Here is a 19,201-nt window from a genome sequence, read left to right as displayed (position 1 = left end):
TAGCGGCTTATTTGTGCATAAAATGCACCAGAAACAGCTAGAAGAGAATCTTCTGGAAGCTAAAAAGGGATTTCACTTCTGGCACTGTTGACATTTCAAACAGTAAAACTTCATACCCACAAGTGCATAAACTGGATCCCTTTTCCACAGGGTCATTTTCCTCAGTACTCCTACCTGTGCACTGGAGCTGTGTGTATATGTGTATCATATGTATATTGCAAAGGTTGTTGAAGTGTATCATGAACTACCATCTTGTCTAGTTTAATGTCTATATAATAATGCTTCATTTATTTGGTACTATCTGGAGTAATACGGTCATAAATGAGCTGTCTAGATAATTCGTGTATATAGTGTCTTATAGGTTTCAAGATATTTTCACATACATTGTCTCTAAGAGATAAACAGGACTGGAATTTTGTTCCCATTTTACAAATAAGAAAACTGAAGCTTCAGAGTTTAAATCTCCACCCCAAACCAGAAAGCTCCTAAGTGTGCATGTAGAATTAGGACTTGCATTATCTGATTCTAAGCCCAGAAAATTTTCAATTGAGTTTTTGTGTGTGTGTGTTTTGTTTTTGTTTTTGTTTTTGTTTTTGTTTTTGTTTTTGTTTTTTATTCCAGTATTGAGGACTGAACCCAAGGATTGCTAAGCTATATCACTACCTCAAGCCCTCTTTTTTATTGAGGCAAGGTCTTGCTAAATTGTCCAAATTGGCCTAGAAAATGTGGTCTTCCTGCCTCAGCCTTCTGAGTACTGGGATTATACATAATTGCCATGCTAGCTCTTCTACTGCTTCTAGGCACAAAATACTATTTTGGTCTTATAAAATGGAAATATTAGGAAAAAGGAGATGAGCATAACTTGACCTTTATTTACTAATTCACAACTAGCATTAGAGACATCATCTGTTAGGTCTACTATGTTATATGGACTACTAAGGCGTGTAGGAATACAATCATCTGTAAACACCCCAGCCACAACATTTAGTGTGTTGTGCAGCCTACTTTTATGTCTTCCAGCCTTATTGTCACTTGTTGCTTCTTTCTCCTCACATGCACCTGTCCCTAGGAGTCTTCCCCAATCTTTCTCTTTAACTATTTAACTATTTTATGTTTCCCTTGATAGAAAGCTTTGTAAATGACATGCATTAATTCAGAATAATAGCTTCAAGCAAGAACCCAAAGAGCTCTCCAATGAATCAACTACACAAGCAGGAGCTCCATGGTGTTTTGTATGTGAAAGGATTTTTACTGCTTAACCACTATTCTCCCTGTCTAAAAAAGAGTTCAAGTTGTAGAATAGGCAACTTCCAGTAAAAGAACAATGTTGCTGCATTCTGAGGAGTCTGTTTTCATTCAAAGTCACTGGTGCCTTGGGGAAAACTAGAATCACCTAACATGTAGAAGAACCCTGGACACCCCTAAACATTTCCTGTAGTAGACAGCTTATGGTAATAGTGGAATTCTACAAAGAAAACAGAACTCAAAGCTTGGACATAAAAGTATCAAAGATAGTTTAAAAATTAGAATTTTATCTCCTTTTTGTTCATAAGGACCATAAATGCTACGATTTCATTTTGCCTTACCTAAGTACACTAAGAACAAGGAAATCTATATCACGTGATGGCCTGGAAGAAGCTATGGCATCAATGAATTTCCTCATCTATAAAGTAATGATAATTACAGTAGAGACCTCATAGGGCAGCTGGGAAAATTAAATGAGATAATTATGTAAAAATAAGTATCATACATTAGGCACTTAATAAATCTCCACTATTATTATTATCATTATCATTATTACAAGGTAAAGGAAAGGAAATGCAGAAAGTAAAATCTACTTTTAGGAGAGTTTTTCAAAAAGAATTAATTAAGCAGAAACAAAAAACGATTGTGCTGCCCCATTTTACTAAGCACATCTAAGTAAATTAAATTTAGGAAACGAGGCAATGCAAAGATTGAAAATAAAGAACAACTTTTTTAATGCTTCAGTCATCATCAAAACAACATTAGATGAGAGTACTCCAACCACTGCAGCAAAGGGCCTCAGGCTCATTTATGAGGGCAAAGGCTTCCTGCAAACGAAAACATAAAATCCAAATCAAGGCAGTAAGGATTGCTCGTGGAACTGTGCACATATTTGCAGAAAGCACTCACTGTTTTAATCCCCCCGATATGGACTAGGGAAGGAATCCTAAAGAGATTGTGGGTCCAGGCCAAGATCAAGATAAGCTTTCTTTTACTTCATGTGGTGGGTAAAGCTGCCACATCAAATTTCAAATGAAATAATAGGGTCATTTTCTCAACAATCTGGTCTGCTAGATTATTTTAGAGGAAAAACAGCAATGCCAGGATGGGCCAAATAGCCTGCTTCGGTAGACACGGGGGCCGGGAGTTCAATCCCCTGGCCTGCTGTGCCGGGCCCACCCCTGGGTAGCACTGAGAAGGCATTTGAGAGGGGGCATGGTGGTGTGTGCCTGTAATCCTAGCACTTGGGAGACTGTAAACAGTAGAACCACTAGAGTCTGATTCACACAGTGAGACCCTGTATACCCTGCACACTCTGTCCTGGAAACAACCAAGATGCCTATCACCTGAGGAATGGATGAAAAAGATGTGATATTTTTATACAGTGGAGTATTACTCAGCTATAAAGAATGATAAACTTGAAGCCTTTATATTGAAGTGGATGCCACTTGAACATATACTCATAAGTGAAATAAACCAGACACACATATGTAAATATCATGTAGTTTCCCTAGTGTAAAAACTCAAAAGAAGAAATAAAGATAGAAAGGTGCTATTAAATAGTAAAGATGCTGGCTCCGCCTCCGGGGCTCACTGAGCCAGTGACAGAATCTGGGCATGGTGGTGCACACCTGTAATCCCAGCACTGGGGAGGCAGAGATGGATCACCATGATCTGATCTGCACAGTGAGACCCTGGACCAAATACACACACACACACACACACACACACACACACACACACACAGAGTAAGTGAAGGGACAGGTGATAGCTCAGTGGCATAAGTACCTACCTTACAAGTGCAAGGTCCTGAGTTTGATCCCTGATACGACCCCCTCCAAAAAAAAGGGTTAAAAGGGGGGAAAATGAGCAAGCAAAGAAAGAACAACAGTGTTAATGGAAGTATGGGGGCCTCAGAACACTAAATAGAGCATTTAACTAAAGAAAGATGCTAAAATGCAAGTAAAAGATGTGCAGATGACTTGAATTTATATGATTTATCTGAAAATACTTCCTTTACTCAATCAATCTTTTCAATTAAAAATGAAGGTGAAAAATCATTTTCACATGCTATTATGGGCTACTGGACTCTTTTGGAATATTTTGCTGAGTTTACACATCTATAATATTCAATAATGGAACTTAGAAAAAATGGGGTATAACTATGAATGTCCATTTTGTATCTGTGTATTCAAAGTGGTTAGGATAGATATATAGTTGCATTCTCTTAATGAATAGAATGATTTGTTCTAATGGTGTTTGTAAATAGGATCTCAAGTCCTCATCTTGTACAGCAATTAACCTCTAAGAAGAATATATGTAGTGTGTTAGTTATTGAAACTGTCCTAGCGATTTGATTTGAAACTGTCTCCTTTCTGTTTATCAATAAAATTTTGAAAAAAAAGATAGAAAGGTGTCCTAAATACAAATAATAATAATAATAATAATAATAATAATTATTATTATTATTATTATTATAAAGGGCCATCCAAATAACTCAGCTGATTAAAGTGCCTGCAAGCAGGCATAGGTGCCAGGGGTTCAATCCCTGGGCCTGAGACCCCAGGGCACACTGAGTCGGCAAAAAAATCAGCAATGCCTCTCTTTGCAGTTCATTCAAATAGTAAGTAATTATAAGGAAAAGGGGAGTAGATGTGCTGTTTTCATAGCAATTAATAATACATCATCTTCTAGTACTCTCTGATTTTAAGTCTTCTCTGTCCAAATTTTTGTCACAGAATGAGTTTGTGGGTAAAGTCTCTCCAAACATGATAAAAATTGTTGAAGTTTTGGGATCTTGACTTATTTTTTTATGGGACTTATTTTTTAAAGTGAAACAGGAGGAGCTGGGGAAATGGCTCAGTAGACTAAGTGCTTCCCTGGCAAACTCAAGGGCCTGAGTTAAATCCTTGGTCCCACCAATAAATAGATAAATAAATAAATAAATAAATAAAGTGAAACGGGAAAAGGAAAAGAAAAGCAAATATAACAAGACAAAGAATAAATACAGGTAATGACAAGGTTGACAGGTAATCACCAGCAAGACTGAGTTTAGATATCGTTTAATGTCTCCATGTTCTTTTGCTAGTCCTTTGGCCTTATCCTTCTGTCCTATTCCCACAACTCAGGAAAGATGTGTGTGTGTGTGTGTGTGTGTGTGTGTGTGTGTGTGTGTGTGTGTTCAACATAGAGACAGAAACAGAACAACTAGCAGGTGGTGTTCTCACTTTCCACCCTCTGTTCACTTGATAAATGTTCACCTTCCAAGCTACGGCAGCCATTGTCTGGAATCTTATCCAATCAAAATATCATTAGAACTTACACTCTCTCCTAGTCTCATGTTCCAATCCTAGAAAAGACAATATATAAAGTATAAGCCTGGAGCCAGGGAGATGGCTCAGTAGAATAAGCACTTGCCTGGCAAGCACAAGAGCCTGAGTTCAATCCCTGGTTCCACCAAGAAAAAAAAAGTATAAGACTGGACATAAATAATGTGTGTTGACATCAAAGACTTTCAGGGAACAGCACAACAGCTACCCTGAATCCTCAAATACTAATGTGATCACTCTTCTAACCCCTTCATCCAGGTAATGGTTTCTAGGAAACACGTGGGGACTTACTTATTCTAGAAATTAACCAAGTCACTAACATTTTATTCTGAGAAGGCACTTGGATACCCTAGGGAGTAAAACGAAAATCTCCACTTCAGCTCAATTCTCATCGCTTCTTAGCACCCCACTTTTGGCCAGTAGATCAACTCCAAAACTAAACACTACATGAATGGTCCATGTATTTTTAAAATCATCTTAAATTATTAATTCTATCACCAGATTGTTTGTCTCAATCAACTCTTCACAAGAGCCTGTCTGTATAGATCAACGAATTCTTCAAGCTTGTATAACGTACTTCGTATAATCAACCTAATATCCCCTGAGGCTTTGACCCAAGAAGCTGTTGTGAATGTATGTTTTATTAGCCAATGTGAATAACTTTCTTAGCTAATTCTAAGAATTTTATTATAATACACTAAATAAGCTGTAATCAAACCAACAATTCAAACAAGTTAATTCGTGTAAAAGTGCCATAAATCTTAAGCTTTGTAACATCAAATAGTCAAAAGTATTATTTTTCTACTTGACCCCAATCCTGTCTTTGCACAAGAAAGAGGCAGTTCATTCTGCCTGTTTTAAGGAATGATAAAAGTCCTCATATCCATAACTAATTTTTCCACTCAGAATAGCCTAGTGGGGTAGTTAAAAACATCAATTCTAAGAGCCTTGTCACCTGGGTTCAAATTTTGTTATCATGATTGACTTAATAATTATGTGACCTTGGGAAAATTATTTAACCATTCTATGCTTTCAGTTTTCATCCATTAAAATGGAGATACTGGGGCTGGTGAGATGGCTCAGTGGTCTAAAGCACCTACTTAGAACAAGCTTAGCAAAGCACAGGGACAGTGGTTCAATCCCCCAGCACCACATGCCAGCCAGCCCTACCCCCTGGTGGGCTGAGCTGGACACAAACACACACATAAATAAATAAATAAAAATTAAAAAAAAAATAAAATGGAGATACTACATTATGAGCATTACATATTACAAACATGTACTAATAAAAAAATTAAGCAGAAATAATTTTAAAAAATTAAAATGGGAATGCTAACAGCTATTTATAAGTGTAAGAATGAAATGAATTAACACATGTAAGTACTTAAAAGTATACCTAGGGGCCAGGGAGATAGCTCAGTAGAATAAACACTTGCAGGATTCTCACCCTTACTAATTATATATGCTGATATCTGTGAACCAAGCAACTGCACTGAAGATAGCAATGTATAATAGAAGGGTCACGCTTGGAATGCCGTCATTCTGGTCTTCTAAACACGTACTTCTTGTCATGACATACTAATTATTACCATACTGTCTCTCAAGTAAATGTTTATTTTTGTTTTTGTTTTTTTAAAAAAGGGTAACAAATGAAAAAAAAAGAGACACAAGAAACAAAAGTCACAGGACTGTCCTGCTACAATGCTGTATATGCTTAGATTTCTAAATTTCTGTGTGAAAATGTGTTTATCCCTATTTTTAAATTTTTTTTCTTCATTTTCTGTAAAGACTTAAATTTCAACACATCAATACTTTATGGAAGATACCTGTTCCACATTATGCCTAAGATGTTTGATATTTAGACAGATAGGTAAACCAAACTCCATATGTTGCAGGGTAATGATAAGCTTCTCTTCTGGAGAGTTAACAACCTAAGTTAGCAGTTCAAAATTGGAGAAAAGGAAGGGCTGCAAGGTCAGCCAACATTTTGGCCCTATCCTTTCAAGGTCAGTGAAGACTGAAGACATAAGACAACCCATACTGTAACATCATGTAACTCATTTGTACCTCAAATTTTCTGATCAAGGAGATTATGGAGCCACAGAGGAGTGTGATTGATGATGTAGAGTGTGCCCAAGGAGAGTCACGTGGAGAGAAAACATACTCTCAGGCTTTCACAGAGAGCAAATTGGTCAAACAATGGCTATGACGCATCCACATGGCTGACACTGACAAAGGATCTACAATCTGAGGTACAAGATCTCAGGATAAATCCTGAGGGTACTTGACTGACCTTATCAGATATAAAAGTTATATTTCTTGTTATATAGGTCTTACTCTATCTTGGTCTTAACCATCCAGCAGAAAAGTATAAAAACGAGGTATATAAACTAAAGCCATATTAATATGCTGAGCTGTAAAAGGCTTGTCAACAACTTCTGTGGATAACCCACTACTATTGTGAACTGCTGAACTGTGTTGGATTGTTTTGCTGAATTTATGTACCTATAGTATTTAGATGCCAGTAGAATACCCACCTCTGACAGGAATAAACAAAAAAAGGGGGATACAAAGGAAGGACCATTTTGTATCTGTATATACAGAATAGTTAAAATAGATATACAGCTACTTTTGCTTAATTCAATGAGAAGAAATATTTGTACTAATAGTGTTTGGACAGGATGTCCTCTCTGCATCTTATACTATGGATAACCACTAAGAAGATAACAATGTACAATGTATTAATTATTGAAACTGTCCTATTAATCAGCTTTGAAACTGTCTCATTGCTATTTGTTTCTCATTTAAAAAAAAAAGAATAAATGCTTGCCTGGCAAGGGCAAGGGCCTGCGTTAAATCCCCAGTTCCACCAAAAAAAATAAAAGAGTACCTAGCATATAGTACTACCTAAGTGCTTCTTGGTATCACTGCCACTACTATCATCATCCTCCCTAGGTGGGTCATTGAAATTGCGGGGTCCTCCCTGTGCTGCTATGATGCTGCTCTAAGTTAGGATGGACAATATAATTTGCTACACATTCTGATAATGCCAGAGCAGTTTTCACAATCATATGTAAGAATGATGGGAACTGAAACTTACAAGGAAGGGAGCAGCAACCACTCACACAAATGGAAAAATATTTGGCCAACCAGCCAGTTTCTCCCTATCAAATCAAAATGGTCCTAGTGGTCAGAAGGAGTTTGTAACATTCTACAGGTATCAAATTCAGCCCTGGAGAAAGCTGGGCTTGGAATATAAGGAAATTTTGGTTTTTAAAAGCCATTGTTATGGATCAGCTAAAATAAATTACCATCTTTCTGCAGAAATTTAAACCTTCACACACAGGAAAATAGACTATCCCTGGACAATGATTATTTTTTTTAACTGAGAATCGAACTCAGAATCTTTTGCTTGCCAAGCAGGCACTGTGCCACTGAGCTATATCCCCAGCCCTTGGAAAATGATTTTTGACAATGCACTTTCCCAAACATTGAAATAAAGCCTTTTTAAAATCTGCTTTTCTTTAGCAGAATTTTTGACTGGCAGATTTTTTAATACTAAGCATTAAGGCTGCAGTGGGATTTTAGAGATTACAGTTTGCATTTGAAATCCCCATGTCCAAATAATGATGCTATTGAGCAACACATCTAAAATGACACCCAGAACTCACCTTGGAAAATTGCAGCATTCTGAATGATTAAGAACTTGAGCTCCATACTTGCAGACTGAAGCAGTTGTTCCATGTTCAGTCGTGCTGTTAGTTGATATTTTTCCTCCATCTTTCTTGAGCAGCATGTTGGGCCCTTGGGGAGACATACTTGCAAATCTGATCCTGAAACAAACAAGGTTTTCATGTTTCCATAAGTAGAATCTCTAGCTCACACACTTGCATGCTCACAAAAGCAAACAAGGCAGAACAATGTTTTCTTTCAAAATACAGTAAAATCTTGATTTTTTAAAACTACTGTTATCTCAATGAATCCCTGTTTTCCTCCAAGTATTCTTATAACTGATTCTTTTTGAGTAACCATCAGAATTAATTGCCTAAATTTGACTCATAAATTCTACATAAACTAATTTATAACATGAAATACAGCCATTGAATATTGACATTTGTCTGTTAAAAGATCAATCTTCAAGCCTATAATTTATTTTTCCTGATTATAATTTATGATTTGGAACACAATAAAAGAACAATTTTTTGAGACTCCAGTTCTTTTTAAATGAAATGTATGTCTGGCCAACTCCACAATGCCTTTCAGAATAACTAATCGAAATATGAGTATTAAATGAATGCTATGTGCTGTTGTTGTTTTAACTAAGGGTCTGGGGCAAAATGCAAGTCACTCAACACCTATTTACTCATTCAATAATATCATATGTCAATCACAATGATTATAACAATGTACAAATCAAAGCCTCTGCACTCATAGAGTTTATATTCCAGGGGCAGTAAACGAATGAAGATATAAGCATGATATCAAATCATGATATCTACTATACAGAAAATAAAACAAAGTAAGGAAGGGAAAACAGACTGTGGCATATCCATACAAAGGAATTCTATTTAGCCATAAAAAATGAAGCACTGACACACGATACCATGAGGATACACTTTGAAAGCATTATGCTAAGTGAATTAAACCAGAGCAGGGAAAAGTGTACAGTGTGATTCCATTTACATCAAAGATGTACAAAACAGAAATTAATGTATAATGAGAGGACTTGCAGGATGAAGGAGTGAAAATACTGTTGAAAGCTTTGAGAAATTCAAACTAACATTCAGAGGCTTGGGCTGGAATATTGTGGCTTGACTTCTCTGTATTGTCAGGATCTCTCCTCTGCTCTTCTCAGCAACCAAAGATAGATAAAAATAAACCTAGCACAGAATTCCTTGGATCATGAAGGACTTAGGACTTTATGTGAAGTATTGCTGTGTCCGGAATGTGAACTACGAGTTCTAGGGTTGTGCAAAGATGGATTTGATAAGGAATCCCAGAGGCTTCTGGCAACTGAGAGAGTCAGCAATCCAAAATTAGCCATAAATTTTTCTTATAATAATTATAATGAAGGGGGGTTCTGGTGGCAGTGTTCTTTTTGTGAAGAATCTATATTTCTTTCAAAAAATGTGTTGCTTACTATATGTCAATTAAAGCTCAACAATGCCATTCATTTTTTATAAAGCAAGCAAAGGGAGACAAGTAATGTGGTGAAATGTTGTGTTGGCAAGAACTTTTCTGTTTTTATAAAGGGTAGGCCAAGAAGACTTTTTTTATATAAGGCAGTAAGAAATGTTAGCAAATATTAAAGTTCAACTAAATTAAGCCCAATCTCCTTCCTTTCTGCAACTCCTTTTTGTTTGTTAGTGTTGGGGATTGAACCTAGGGCCTCTTAGCTACTAAGCACATATTCTTCTACTGTGAAACTTATTTTGCTCAAATTCTTTCTTCAATAAGCATTTATTGAGCTCCATCCATGAAAATGCGCACCTCAGCTGTCCTGCGGCAGGGAGTAATTGATTATTAGCCTCAGCTGCTGTTCTCTGGTTTCAACACCATGCTGTACAAAGGCTACAGTCCCTAGGGTCTGCTCTCAACCAGTGACTGAGTGCGGCAAAGATACTAAGTCCTGTGAGACAGAAGACTTTATTTATGGGGAACTTTGGCTTGAGGGCTCCCCATCAATTTTGCCAAAACTTTTTTAAAAACAACAGGAGAGTGAGTCTAAGGTTCTTCCTACTCAACCTTCCCCCCTTTCCTCTCCATTCCACAGAAATATTACCTACTCCGTCCACTAATGGCACTTGCAACCTCCTGCAGCACCTTATCCATTTGCACTCACAAGTATTTTCCCCAATAATCTCCTGCAAATCCAAATCCATATCAGATTTAGATGCTAACCCAACTGGCACCTGCTTCTCAGAAGACTGAGTCCAACATAATGTTTATGCACCAGGTATTATGCTGTATGCTAGAGGGCTATCTTTGAATGAGAGAGACTTTTTCTCTGCCCCCATGGAGTTCACTGTCTAAAAGAACTAGCAGAGATAAAGTCATGCAAATGAGCACAATAAAGGCAACCTCACCATACAAAATGATAAAATGTGTATAGGGAATATGACCGCTCCAAAGTCTTCTAAAGTCCTCAGGAAAGGAAGATTCAATAAATTCTACTGAAGGAAGGTGTTCAGACATTTTAGACAGCTTTTTAAAAACTAGGGTTTTAAATAAAGGAAGGAGACTAGTTAGTCCTAAATTACTAGGAAGGTTCTTTTTACCACCACATTTCAAGTGCCTAGGAGTTCCAGCTGATCGTGCCCTTAACATATGTGTCTAATTTCTCTTTTCTTAATTTAAAAATGAAATTCATCAACTTTGGTCTCACATGGCAGCCCTGGGTATTGACTGGAAGCTCTCCATTCCCCCTCCTCCAGGGAGCTGCTGACAAAAGTAGAAAAGGAGAGCACAGATAACACAGATCACCAAACCTAATCCAGCACTGCAATTTATGGTACTGGATGGAAAGGTGATATTTAATGTTGAAATACAATTTGGGGTCTGGAGACACAGAGTTCAGATTTATCTCCTATAAACGTCAATCTCATATACAAGCCTTAAACCGATTTTAAATATGGTCTAAGCTTTAAAGGCTTTATGATTATCTTCAGAAAATGAAAAAAAGCAGAGCTAGTTCAGGCTCACTGTGTTCTTTCTACCTGAAGTTACAAAATGTAGTGCTAATCTAGGAGTAGAAACTGATGCAGCTTATTGGATCAAGAAGGGAAACAGTCCCCTTGGGGAAGAGTGGCTAATCTACATTTAAACAAGGTTGGGTGGGACACACATGTAGATACAAAAGATCCTATATAGCAAATACTTTTCCATATGCCAAGTTCTTGTTCATTTAGTCAAGTTTTCATGGCAAGCCAAGGCCCAAATAGTGTTTTAAATCACTGTATTTGTAGTTTATAAAATTAACTGCTATAGATAAAATATTTTGAGTTTCCAAATTTGCCCTGGTGATGACTTTCAGTTTTCCAGAACCCTTGAGTTTATCTGGCAGAATGGGTAGCTCTTGGTATTGTTCTAATTTGTGCCAACTCTGCCCAATGGGATTTATAAAAGAACAGGGCTAAGATCTGTTCTCTGTGAGTTGTTATGAGTTGCTAAGATCTAATAAGGTAACAGTTGCTGTCCAGTATACTTGTAGAAGCTCATAAATGACTCTGAATTACTCCATTTAGTCTGTCTTTGATGTAACAGTACAGAAATTGACTCAGGGCTTGCATGGCATGCCTTTTCCCTAAATTGGTCTAGTCTCATCACTGTATAAACTACTATTACCTCAATAATCAAGTTAGCCAAAACTATATAATGGAATAAAATCTAAAATGAGAACTTTCCTAATTTTAATGTATGTGCTACTTAAGCAACCATGAGAACATTTCAAAAACATGTCAAGTGTCATGAATAAGTGTACATTGGATACAAATATAAAGGTATATATGGCAATATTTAACCCCCCTGCTATCATTGCTTGACTAATCAATAAGTACAACTGATCCTAGGGACTAGGAGTTAGCTATAGATTTGTGGAAATAAAACATCCATAAACTGATAATAGCTGATGATTTGCAAAAGAGAAGAAAGATACATACCGAAGAGAAAAATATTTCATTTTAAGTTTAAGGTAACTCACTGATCAGCTTTTAAAAATCCCACAGACAAGGTATGGCTTAATTCCAGTATCCTGGAGATGCTGAGGCAGGAGAATGGCCAGGAATTTGATGCCAGTCTGGCCTACATAGTGAGTTCAACACCAGCAAAAAAAAAAAAAAGATCCCCACAAGACAGCATAGAAAGCTAGACATGTCTAAATAAAATGAGAAACATGAAGTATAACCATTCCAATACCATGAACATTTTTGTGAAAGAAACAAAACAGGAAAATATAGCAAAAAAAAATTAGAGGGAATCCTCATTGACTAAACAAAGAATCACCCGGGAAACTGAATCTCAAATATAATCAATAAAAAATAAAATCAGGGGGCCGGGGAGATGGCTCAGTGGAATAAGCGCTTCTGGGGCAAGCGGAAGGGCCTGAGTTCAATCCCCAGTTCGACCAAAAAAAAAAAAAAAAAAACAACTTTTGGGCTGGTGAGATGGCTCAGTGGTCTAAAGCACCTACCTAGAACAAGCTAAACTAAAGCACAGAGACCACGGTTCAATCCCCCAGCACCACATGCCAGCCAGCCCCGCCCCCTGGTGGTCTGAGCTGGCCACACACACACACACACACACACACACACACACACAAATAAATAAATAAAATTAAAAAATAAAATCAAAGGGCTGGGGAGATGGCTCAGTAGAATAAGCACTTGCCTGGCAAGTGCAAGGGCCTGAGTTCAATCCCTGGTTCTGCAAAATAAATAAATAAATAAAAATAAAAAATCAAATCAAATCAAAAGGAAATTACTAAAGATGTGCACTGAGAACTACTACACAGTTATATGAATAAAAGGCAAAAGGCCAATTCAAGAAATAAGAAAAAGGAAATAATTTTCTAAGTACATGAGACACAAAACAAGGTTAAAAGGAAATGGCCCTTTTATTAGATAGAAAGAAAAAGAAATTGTGGACCACACTCATCAAAGAAGGGTGCTCCTGGGTTTTTTTGTAAAAAGGAAATTCAGTGGGGAAATGGAAGAAAAACAAGCAATATAGCCTAGGATGGAGATAAGGAGAAGACTTAGTGATTTAAATGAGCCAGAAAGGTTCAGCTTTTTAGGGCTTAATAACTTGCATTCCCAGATGCTAAAAAAAATAACTGAAGTCATTACAGAGCTGCTAGTTCCCATTTATTTTGAAGGATTAAAAAATACCTTCATACTATAATCTCCTCTCCTAGATTGTGAATTCCTGAAGAAGAGAAAATGACTCCCATCTCCTTCGGGATGACCGGGCAACCCCATTCAGTCTTATGTGCATACTGTTGAGTTAATGAGGGCTGCAGATTGAGAACACTGCTAAGAAACCTGTGTCTGTCGGTATCTAAAGAGAGGGAGTAAAAACAGATAATGTTGAAAATTTAACATCTGAATGCTTCACTTTGAAGTTGGGAAAATATCATAAAAATCAATGTCCAAACAGCTTGAAGGTACACAAACACTATGAGAAAATGTATCTCCAATTCTTCTGAGATGATGATTTGCTTGGACATTGAGTCCAGTTCAGAGGTCTATAACTGAAAAGGGAGAATTTGAACTACAGAAGCTTGACCTCTGGGGAATTTTTCTCATGAATTCTCAAACTGGGCATCTTCTCCAGTTGCCTCCCTTCTAGGACCAATCACACATTTCACAGAAGGCTCTCTGGAGATGCATGCTTTTACCTTGGGGGATCTGCTTGAGTGGCTACCTGTGGCCTAGCCTTATTGACCCTCATCAACAGACTCTCTTTTGAGTCCAGCTCTTGTTGTCAGCTCCACTTGAAGACCTGCTGTTTTAGATTGCCTCTGGTTTTCCATAGCCAATTCTGTCAAGACCAAGGCTTCTGTCTTTCTTTGCTGTGAAAATCAAGGCTCACTGTACACTCACTTGTAGACTCTATTCTGGGCTTGAGCCCTGGCCGTAGTTGGAAGCAGAAAGTTGACCAATGTGTAGGTGTCAATTCTATTGGAATGTATTCCAAGTCAGTCAGTGTTAATGACCTAAAGGTCAGCAGCATCCAGGCACCAGTGGGCAGGAAAGAGCCAAAGCACTTGGGTGCCTCATGTCAAGTAACTTACAATTTAGCTCTTACCTCACCACTTGCTAGCTGTACAAGCATAGGTAGATGACTCAGCCTGTGCATCCTGTTCTGTTCTTGTTTATAAAATGAGATTATCAATAGTTTTTACTTTATAGGGTTATTGCAAGGATTAAGTGAGATTATACTTGTGAACCTCTTAGCCTTCTTAGTACAAAGTAAATATTCAATATGGGTTAATTAAAACTAAACAAATAAAAAATAAATTCATGCTCAAAGACCAGATTTTCACACTCTGAAATAGCTAGAGAACAGTTAAATTTGGTATATGGTTATGTGCCAAAATATGCAGGAAATTTTCTGAGGTGATGGAAATTGTCTATAATGGAGGAGTGGTTACATGGGTATACAAATTTGTCAAAACTCATCACTTACAATGGGTGCATTCTATAATTTGCAGCAAACATTTCCATAAAGTTGACTTTTAAAACATGCAACACAGACACCATTTGCTTAAAAGAATGCACACCAGAGGCTCTAAGGAGTCAAAGAAGACTTCTGGGAAGACATAGAGCTAGAGCTAAATCACTGAAGATAGGAAGGATTTGGAGAGGCCAAGAGGTGAAATATGTCTGGCACCAGTGGAGTAATGTGGTGAGGCCAGCTTTTCTGAGGAATAGTTTCCTTATCAGGTAAGATAGGCCCACATCTTAGGGGCTCCAATGCAAGCAGAGTCTTGTGGGCTTGACCCCAGAGGAAATAATGGACCACTGGCGATTCTCAAGTGGAAGCATAATATGATGAAGAATGCTGTTTAGGAAGATTAGTCATAGGCTTGAAATTGGGAAATGGACTAAATAACCCCTCAAGGCCACATGCAGTCCTCCGATTCTCTAATTACCTTTATTATGTTCTATATATGTTGGTTATTTTAGTAGACTGCAATTTTAGCTAATGATAAGAAATTGTCAAAAATAGCATTGAAAAGCACATTAAAGAAGAGAAGACATATTAATGTAGATCTTGATCCTTATACTTTTCTAAGAGCATATAAAGCATATTCAAACAGGAACAGAAAAGAACGCATTGTCAGGGCTCAGTAACAATGAAAATTGAAATCTTTTCCATATATGTATGTATATGCAATGATTTGACACATTGCAGTGCAAAAGTCTGCATTTCAAATAGCAGATTTTTTTTTGCTAGCAGAGGTACATTGTGCTGAAAATGATAATGTAATTATTATCACTAAAATAACATGAAACAAAACAATTAATGATATCCCAAATTGGTTGCTTCATGACTTTTAGGGAAAATAATACCTGCCTATTAAAATTACCTAAAGGCTTAAGTACAGGTTGCTGAACTAATGAACCAAAAAGATCTATCAGGTGTTTTTAAAGGTTCTTTTTAAAATGGAGGACAAGTCAATTTACTATTCCAAAATATTAACTAATTTCCTTAGCATGTAATAGTGACTTGCTATTAGAACACCACTTTTTCCCTTAATTAATTATTATCTAAATCAAATCTTACACGCTCATTAATTTCTCACTAATCAAGATAGGAATACAGATGAAAGAAATGTGTGCATTAGCAACCAATGGGGAAAATGATGATTGCTGATGGAGGAAATCATTTCAGGGAACCCAGCTGAAGGTTACCCTCTGTTATTTAGCCTGAAAGACCATGACCTTGCAGAGGACACACACAGGTATATCAGGAGTTCAGACTTTAAATCAAAGCCCATGCCTGGGGCCACCACACACTCTGCTTCTGTAAAAGGCAGGCCAAAATGTCCCTACCACACCGGAGTGCTGGGAGTTTACAGCAACCCTGGAGATAAGCCATTCTCTCTAAGGTTCAGAATTAAAGAATGAATTTCTTTTATCTCTCCTGCCAACTGTCAATTAGCTGCCTATCATTTCATGCCTGCTAAAGGTTGAATCCCCAGATCTGTACACGCTCCCGCAAAGAGGTTCTTTCTGGACCAACTTTCCAACCAGTAGTCAACATGTGTTCTGAGAATACAAATTCACAGATTATATTTGGCTTACCAAAGTGGTGAATGATTCATTCATGCAACAATTCACTGAATGCCTACTTTGTGGGCCAGGGACTATGCCCAAGCCACAGAATACAATAATGAACAAGGTATACTCTCTACCCTGAAGTTCACAGATTGGTCTAGGAAATGGACTCCCAAACTAATTAGAAACCTCACTCTGGATACCTTATTCACCTTCATGGGCTGTAGTCAAATGTCACCCAATCCTGATTGTGCATTTTAAATGTCTCTACCATTTCCCTCTTCTTCATTACTGCCTTCCACTGGGGTGACATAGCCTCCAATCTAGTCTTCTTGTGTATCTTTCTTCAACCAAACTCCAGAGAGATATGTGTAGTATACATTTTTAATCAAGCCATTCAACCTCCTAAATAACCCCCCCTAAAAACAGAGCAAGTGTACAGGGGTGTAAAAGTAGATGGTATGTTCAGGCACTGCCAACGTACCTGGCAAGACTAGCAGGAAAAGTACAGTGCTAAAGAGTTACAGAGACACGGAGAAGGGACTAACTACATCAATGCTGCTACAAGATGACTCCTTTGGATTTGGGCCTTTGGAATGGACTTTCAGTGAAGGGAATTTTCATAGGAGCAGAAAGAGACATTGCAAAGGCTTTCTGTCTTTTGAATTCCCACAATACTCTCTGTTCTTTATAAACACAGTATACATCTTACACTGTCTAAGTTGACTCATAGTTATATTTGTATGCCTTATTGACACTAGATTTAAATTTCTTGAGGGAAAGAACCTTGAATGATTCATCTTTCCAGCTCAAGTGCCTATTACGGTTTGTGCTTAATGACATTCCCTTTTTACTTGGAGGTAATGGCCAGAACTTCAAGAGACTTCAACTCTAACGGAAACAGGCCAGATTAACTGACGCTACTAGAGTAACTTTAGGAGAGTAGCAGTATTCCCACATACACATTCTTGATTATTTTGATGAGAATAAATAATAAAATGAATATTTGTTTAGAGAACAATGTCAGCCATTATGGAACTGGAGAACCTTTTAGTTTAGGATCTTGCACTTGCCAGGCAGGCACTTATGCCACTGAGCTATCTCCCGAGCTCCTAGTTTAGTATTCTGCCAGAGAAACTTAAGCTAAGGTAATATCCCTGTCTCCCCTAGTCACTCTTTCACTAATTATTATTCCACTCAGAAAAGTAGTTGAGATCTGGCATGTCGGAAGATGTATAATTTTATTTTTCAGATATAATCTCCAAATAAGCAGACCTGAGGCATAGCTGAGAATTTCAACACCCTACTTCCAAGCTAAGTGCAGGCCCCTTTCCTGTGTAGGAAATCACATCAAGGGGAAATGAGTTCTTCCCTATTAAGACAAAAGCTTTATCTGCTCTACTCTGAAATCAGCTGTTTGATTTAACCGCCTTCCCAAATCCAGTCCTGTTTTCCTCAAGTGGACTGGGATAGCATTGACACTTTCCAGTTGTAGATCCATCCGTGATCACTAAATCCATTCCCAACAAGGCACTGGGAGGGAGGACATAAACAGGCACAAAACTAGCTTCTTCCCTTTGAAAAAGGCTTTAGCAATAATACTTGAAATATATATATATGAATGCAAGTGCAAGACCAACAACTTGAGGTTATAGCACTGCATCCAATGTAATACTAACCACATGTCCTTCATGTCTCTTTTTCACCAGAGACCACTTAAGGACACAAAGCTTCCTGATCGGTCACCATCCAGTTGCAAATGGAGGAGTCTGAAATCAGGCAGATGAGGGTAGAAACCACGAGCCATTGGCCACTAAAGAGCCATGTAATCTTGGGCAAGTTACTTAGTCCCTGAGCCACAGCTTTCTCATCTATAAAATAGGGATGACAGCACCTGCCTCTCAAAGTGACTGTGAGGATTAAATTACACTCTTATTTAATGTTTCCCAAACACATTTCTCCATTTCTTGCTTCCCTGTTTTGCTCATGCTACTCTGCTCCCTAGAGTGCTCTTCTCCTAGCTTCAGCTATTAAAACCTCATCTATAAAGTCTCTCTCAAGTGTCTCTTTCATAATGCTTTTCTCCCTTCCCTCTAAATAAACCCTATGAGCTATCATCTCAGAATTTTCAGCACACTGTGTACCTCTAACACTGTGCTTTGCAATCAACTATTAAGTTTTGAGATTCTGTGGGCCAGAACTGTATTTGGTCATTTCTGTATTCCCACATTTAAGAACCTGATAAACAGTAAATACATAGATGCTTGGTGAATTAATGAACAAAACAATCAACAATAAGAGCCTGTTTTCTATTTACTATACATAATAAACTGCCAGTCTCTTCAAGCATTCAAGCATATGATTTGAGTAGTAATATCAGAGTTAACACAGCAGGAACTCCTATACTAGGTCAGAAACATAACTTGTTGACTTTATAACTCCTTTCTTGACAAATGTGGTAGTACATTCCCATAATCCCAGCACTCCTCGGGAGGCTGAAGCAGGACAATCACGGTGAGTTCAAAGTCAGTCTGAACCATATAGCTAAACCTTGTCTCAACACCCCCAGAAATGATTCCTTCCTCTGTGTTTCCATGAAGGCCATACTCTAACTCAGTAATTTATATACCAACATCGTCATTGGCACACTCTGATAATGCATTGGAAGAGAGACACCCCATGACCAAAAATGGTAGAACTAGTCTTTTGGTTATAAAAAAGTATGCAACATTCATCAGAGAATGTCTCATCTATGACAAACATACCTTTGCCATTTTGCATGCAGTAACACAGTAAACCTGAACCTAAAAGGGAGTCTCTTGCTTCATAGGTGTTTCTGGCTTCCAA

General features: G+C 37.6%; 1 protein-coding gene across 1 annotated transcript in view; it reads right to left on the bottom strand.

The window, feature by feature from the left end:
* The window catches only part of Gpc3 (glypican 3), a 515,396-nt gene that overhangs the window by 471,512 nt on the left and 24,683 nt on the right, over nucleotides 1–19,201 (bottom strand). The window contains exon 2 of the mRNA XM_004634481.1: nucleotides 8,246–8,407. Within this exon, the coding sequence (XP_004634538.1) occupies nucleotides 8,246–8,407 (162 nt within the window). The remainder of the gene's footprint in view (nucleotides 1–8,245; nucleotides 8,408–19,201) is intronic.

Source organism: Octodon degus, unplaced genomic scaffold (genome assembly GCF_000260255.1).
Source record: "Octodon degus isolate 3935 unplaced genomic scaffold, OctDeg1.0 scaffold00063, whole genome shotgun sequence".
In the NCBI taxonomy this organism is placed as follows: Eukaryota; Metazoa; Chordata; class Mammalia; order Rodentia; family Octodontidae; genus Octodon; species Octodon degus.
The sequence above is the reverse complement of the archived record's forward strand: the minus strand, read 5'-3'. Positions and strand labels throughout refer to the sequence as shown.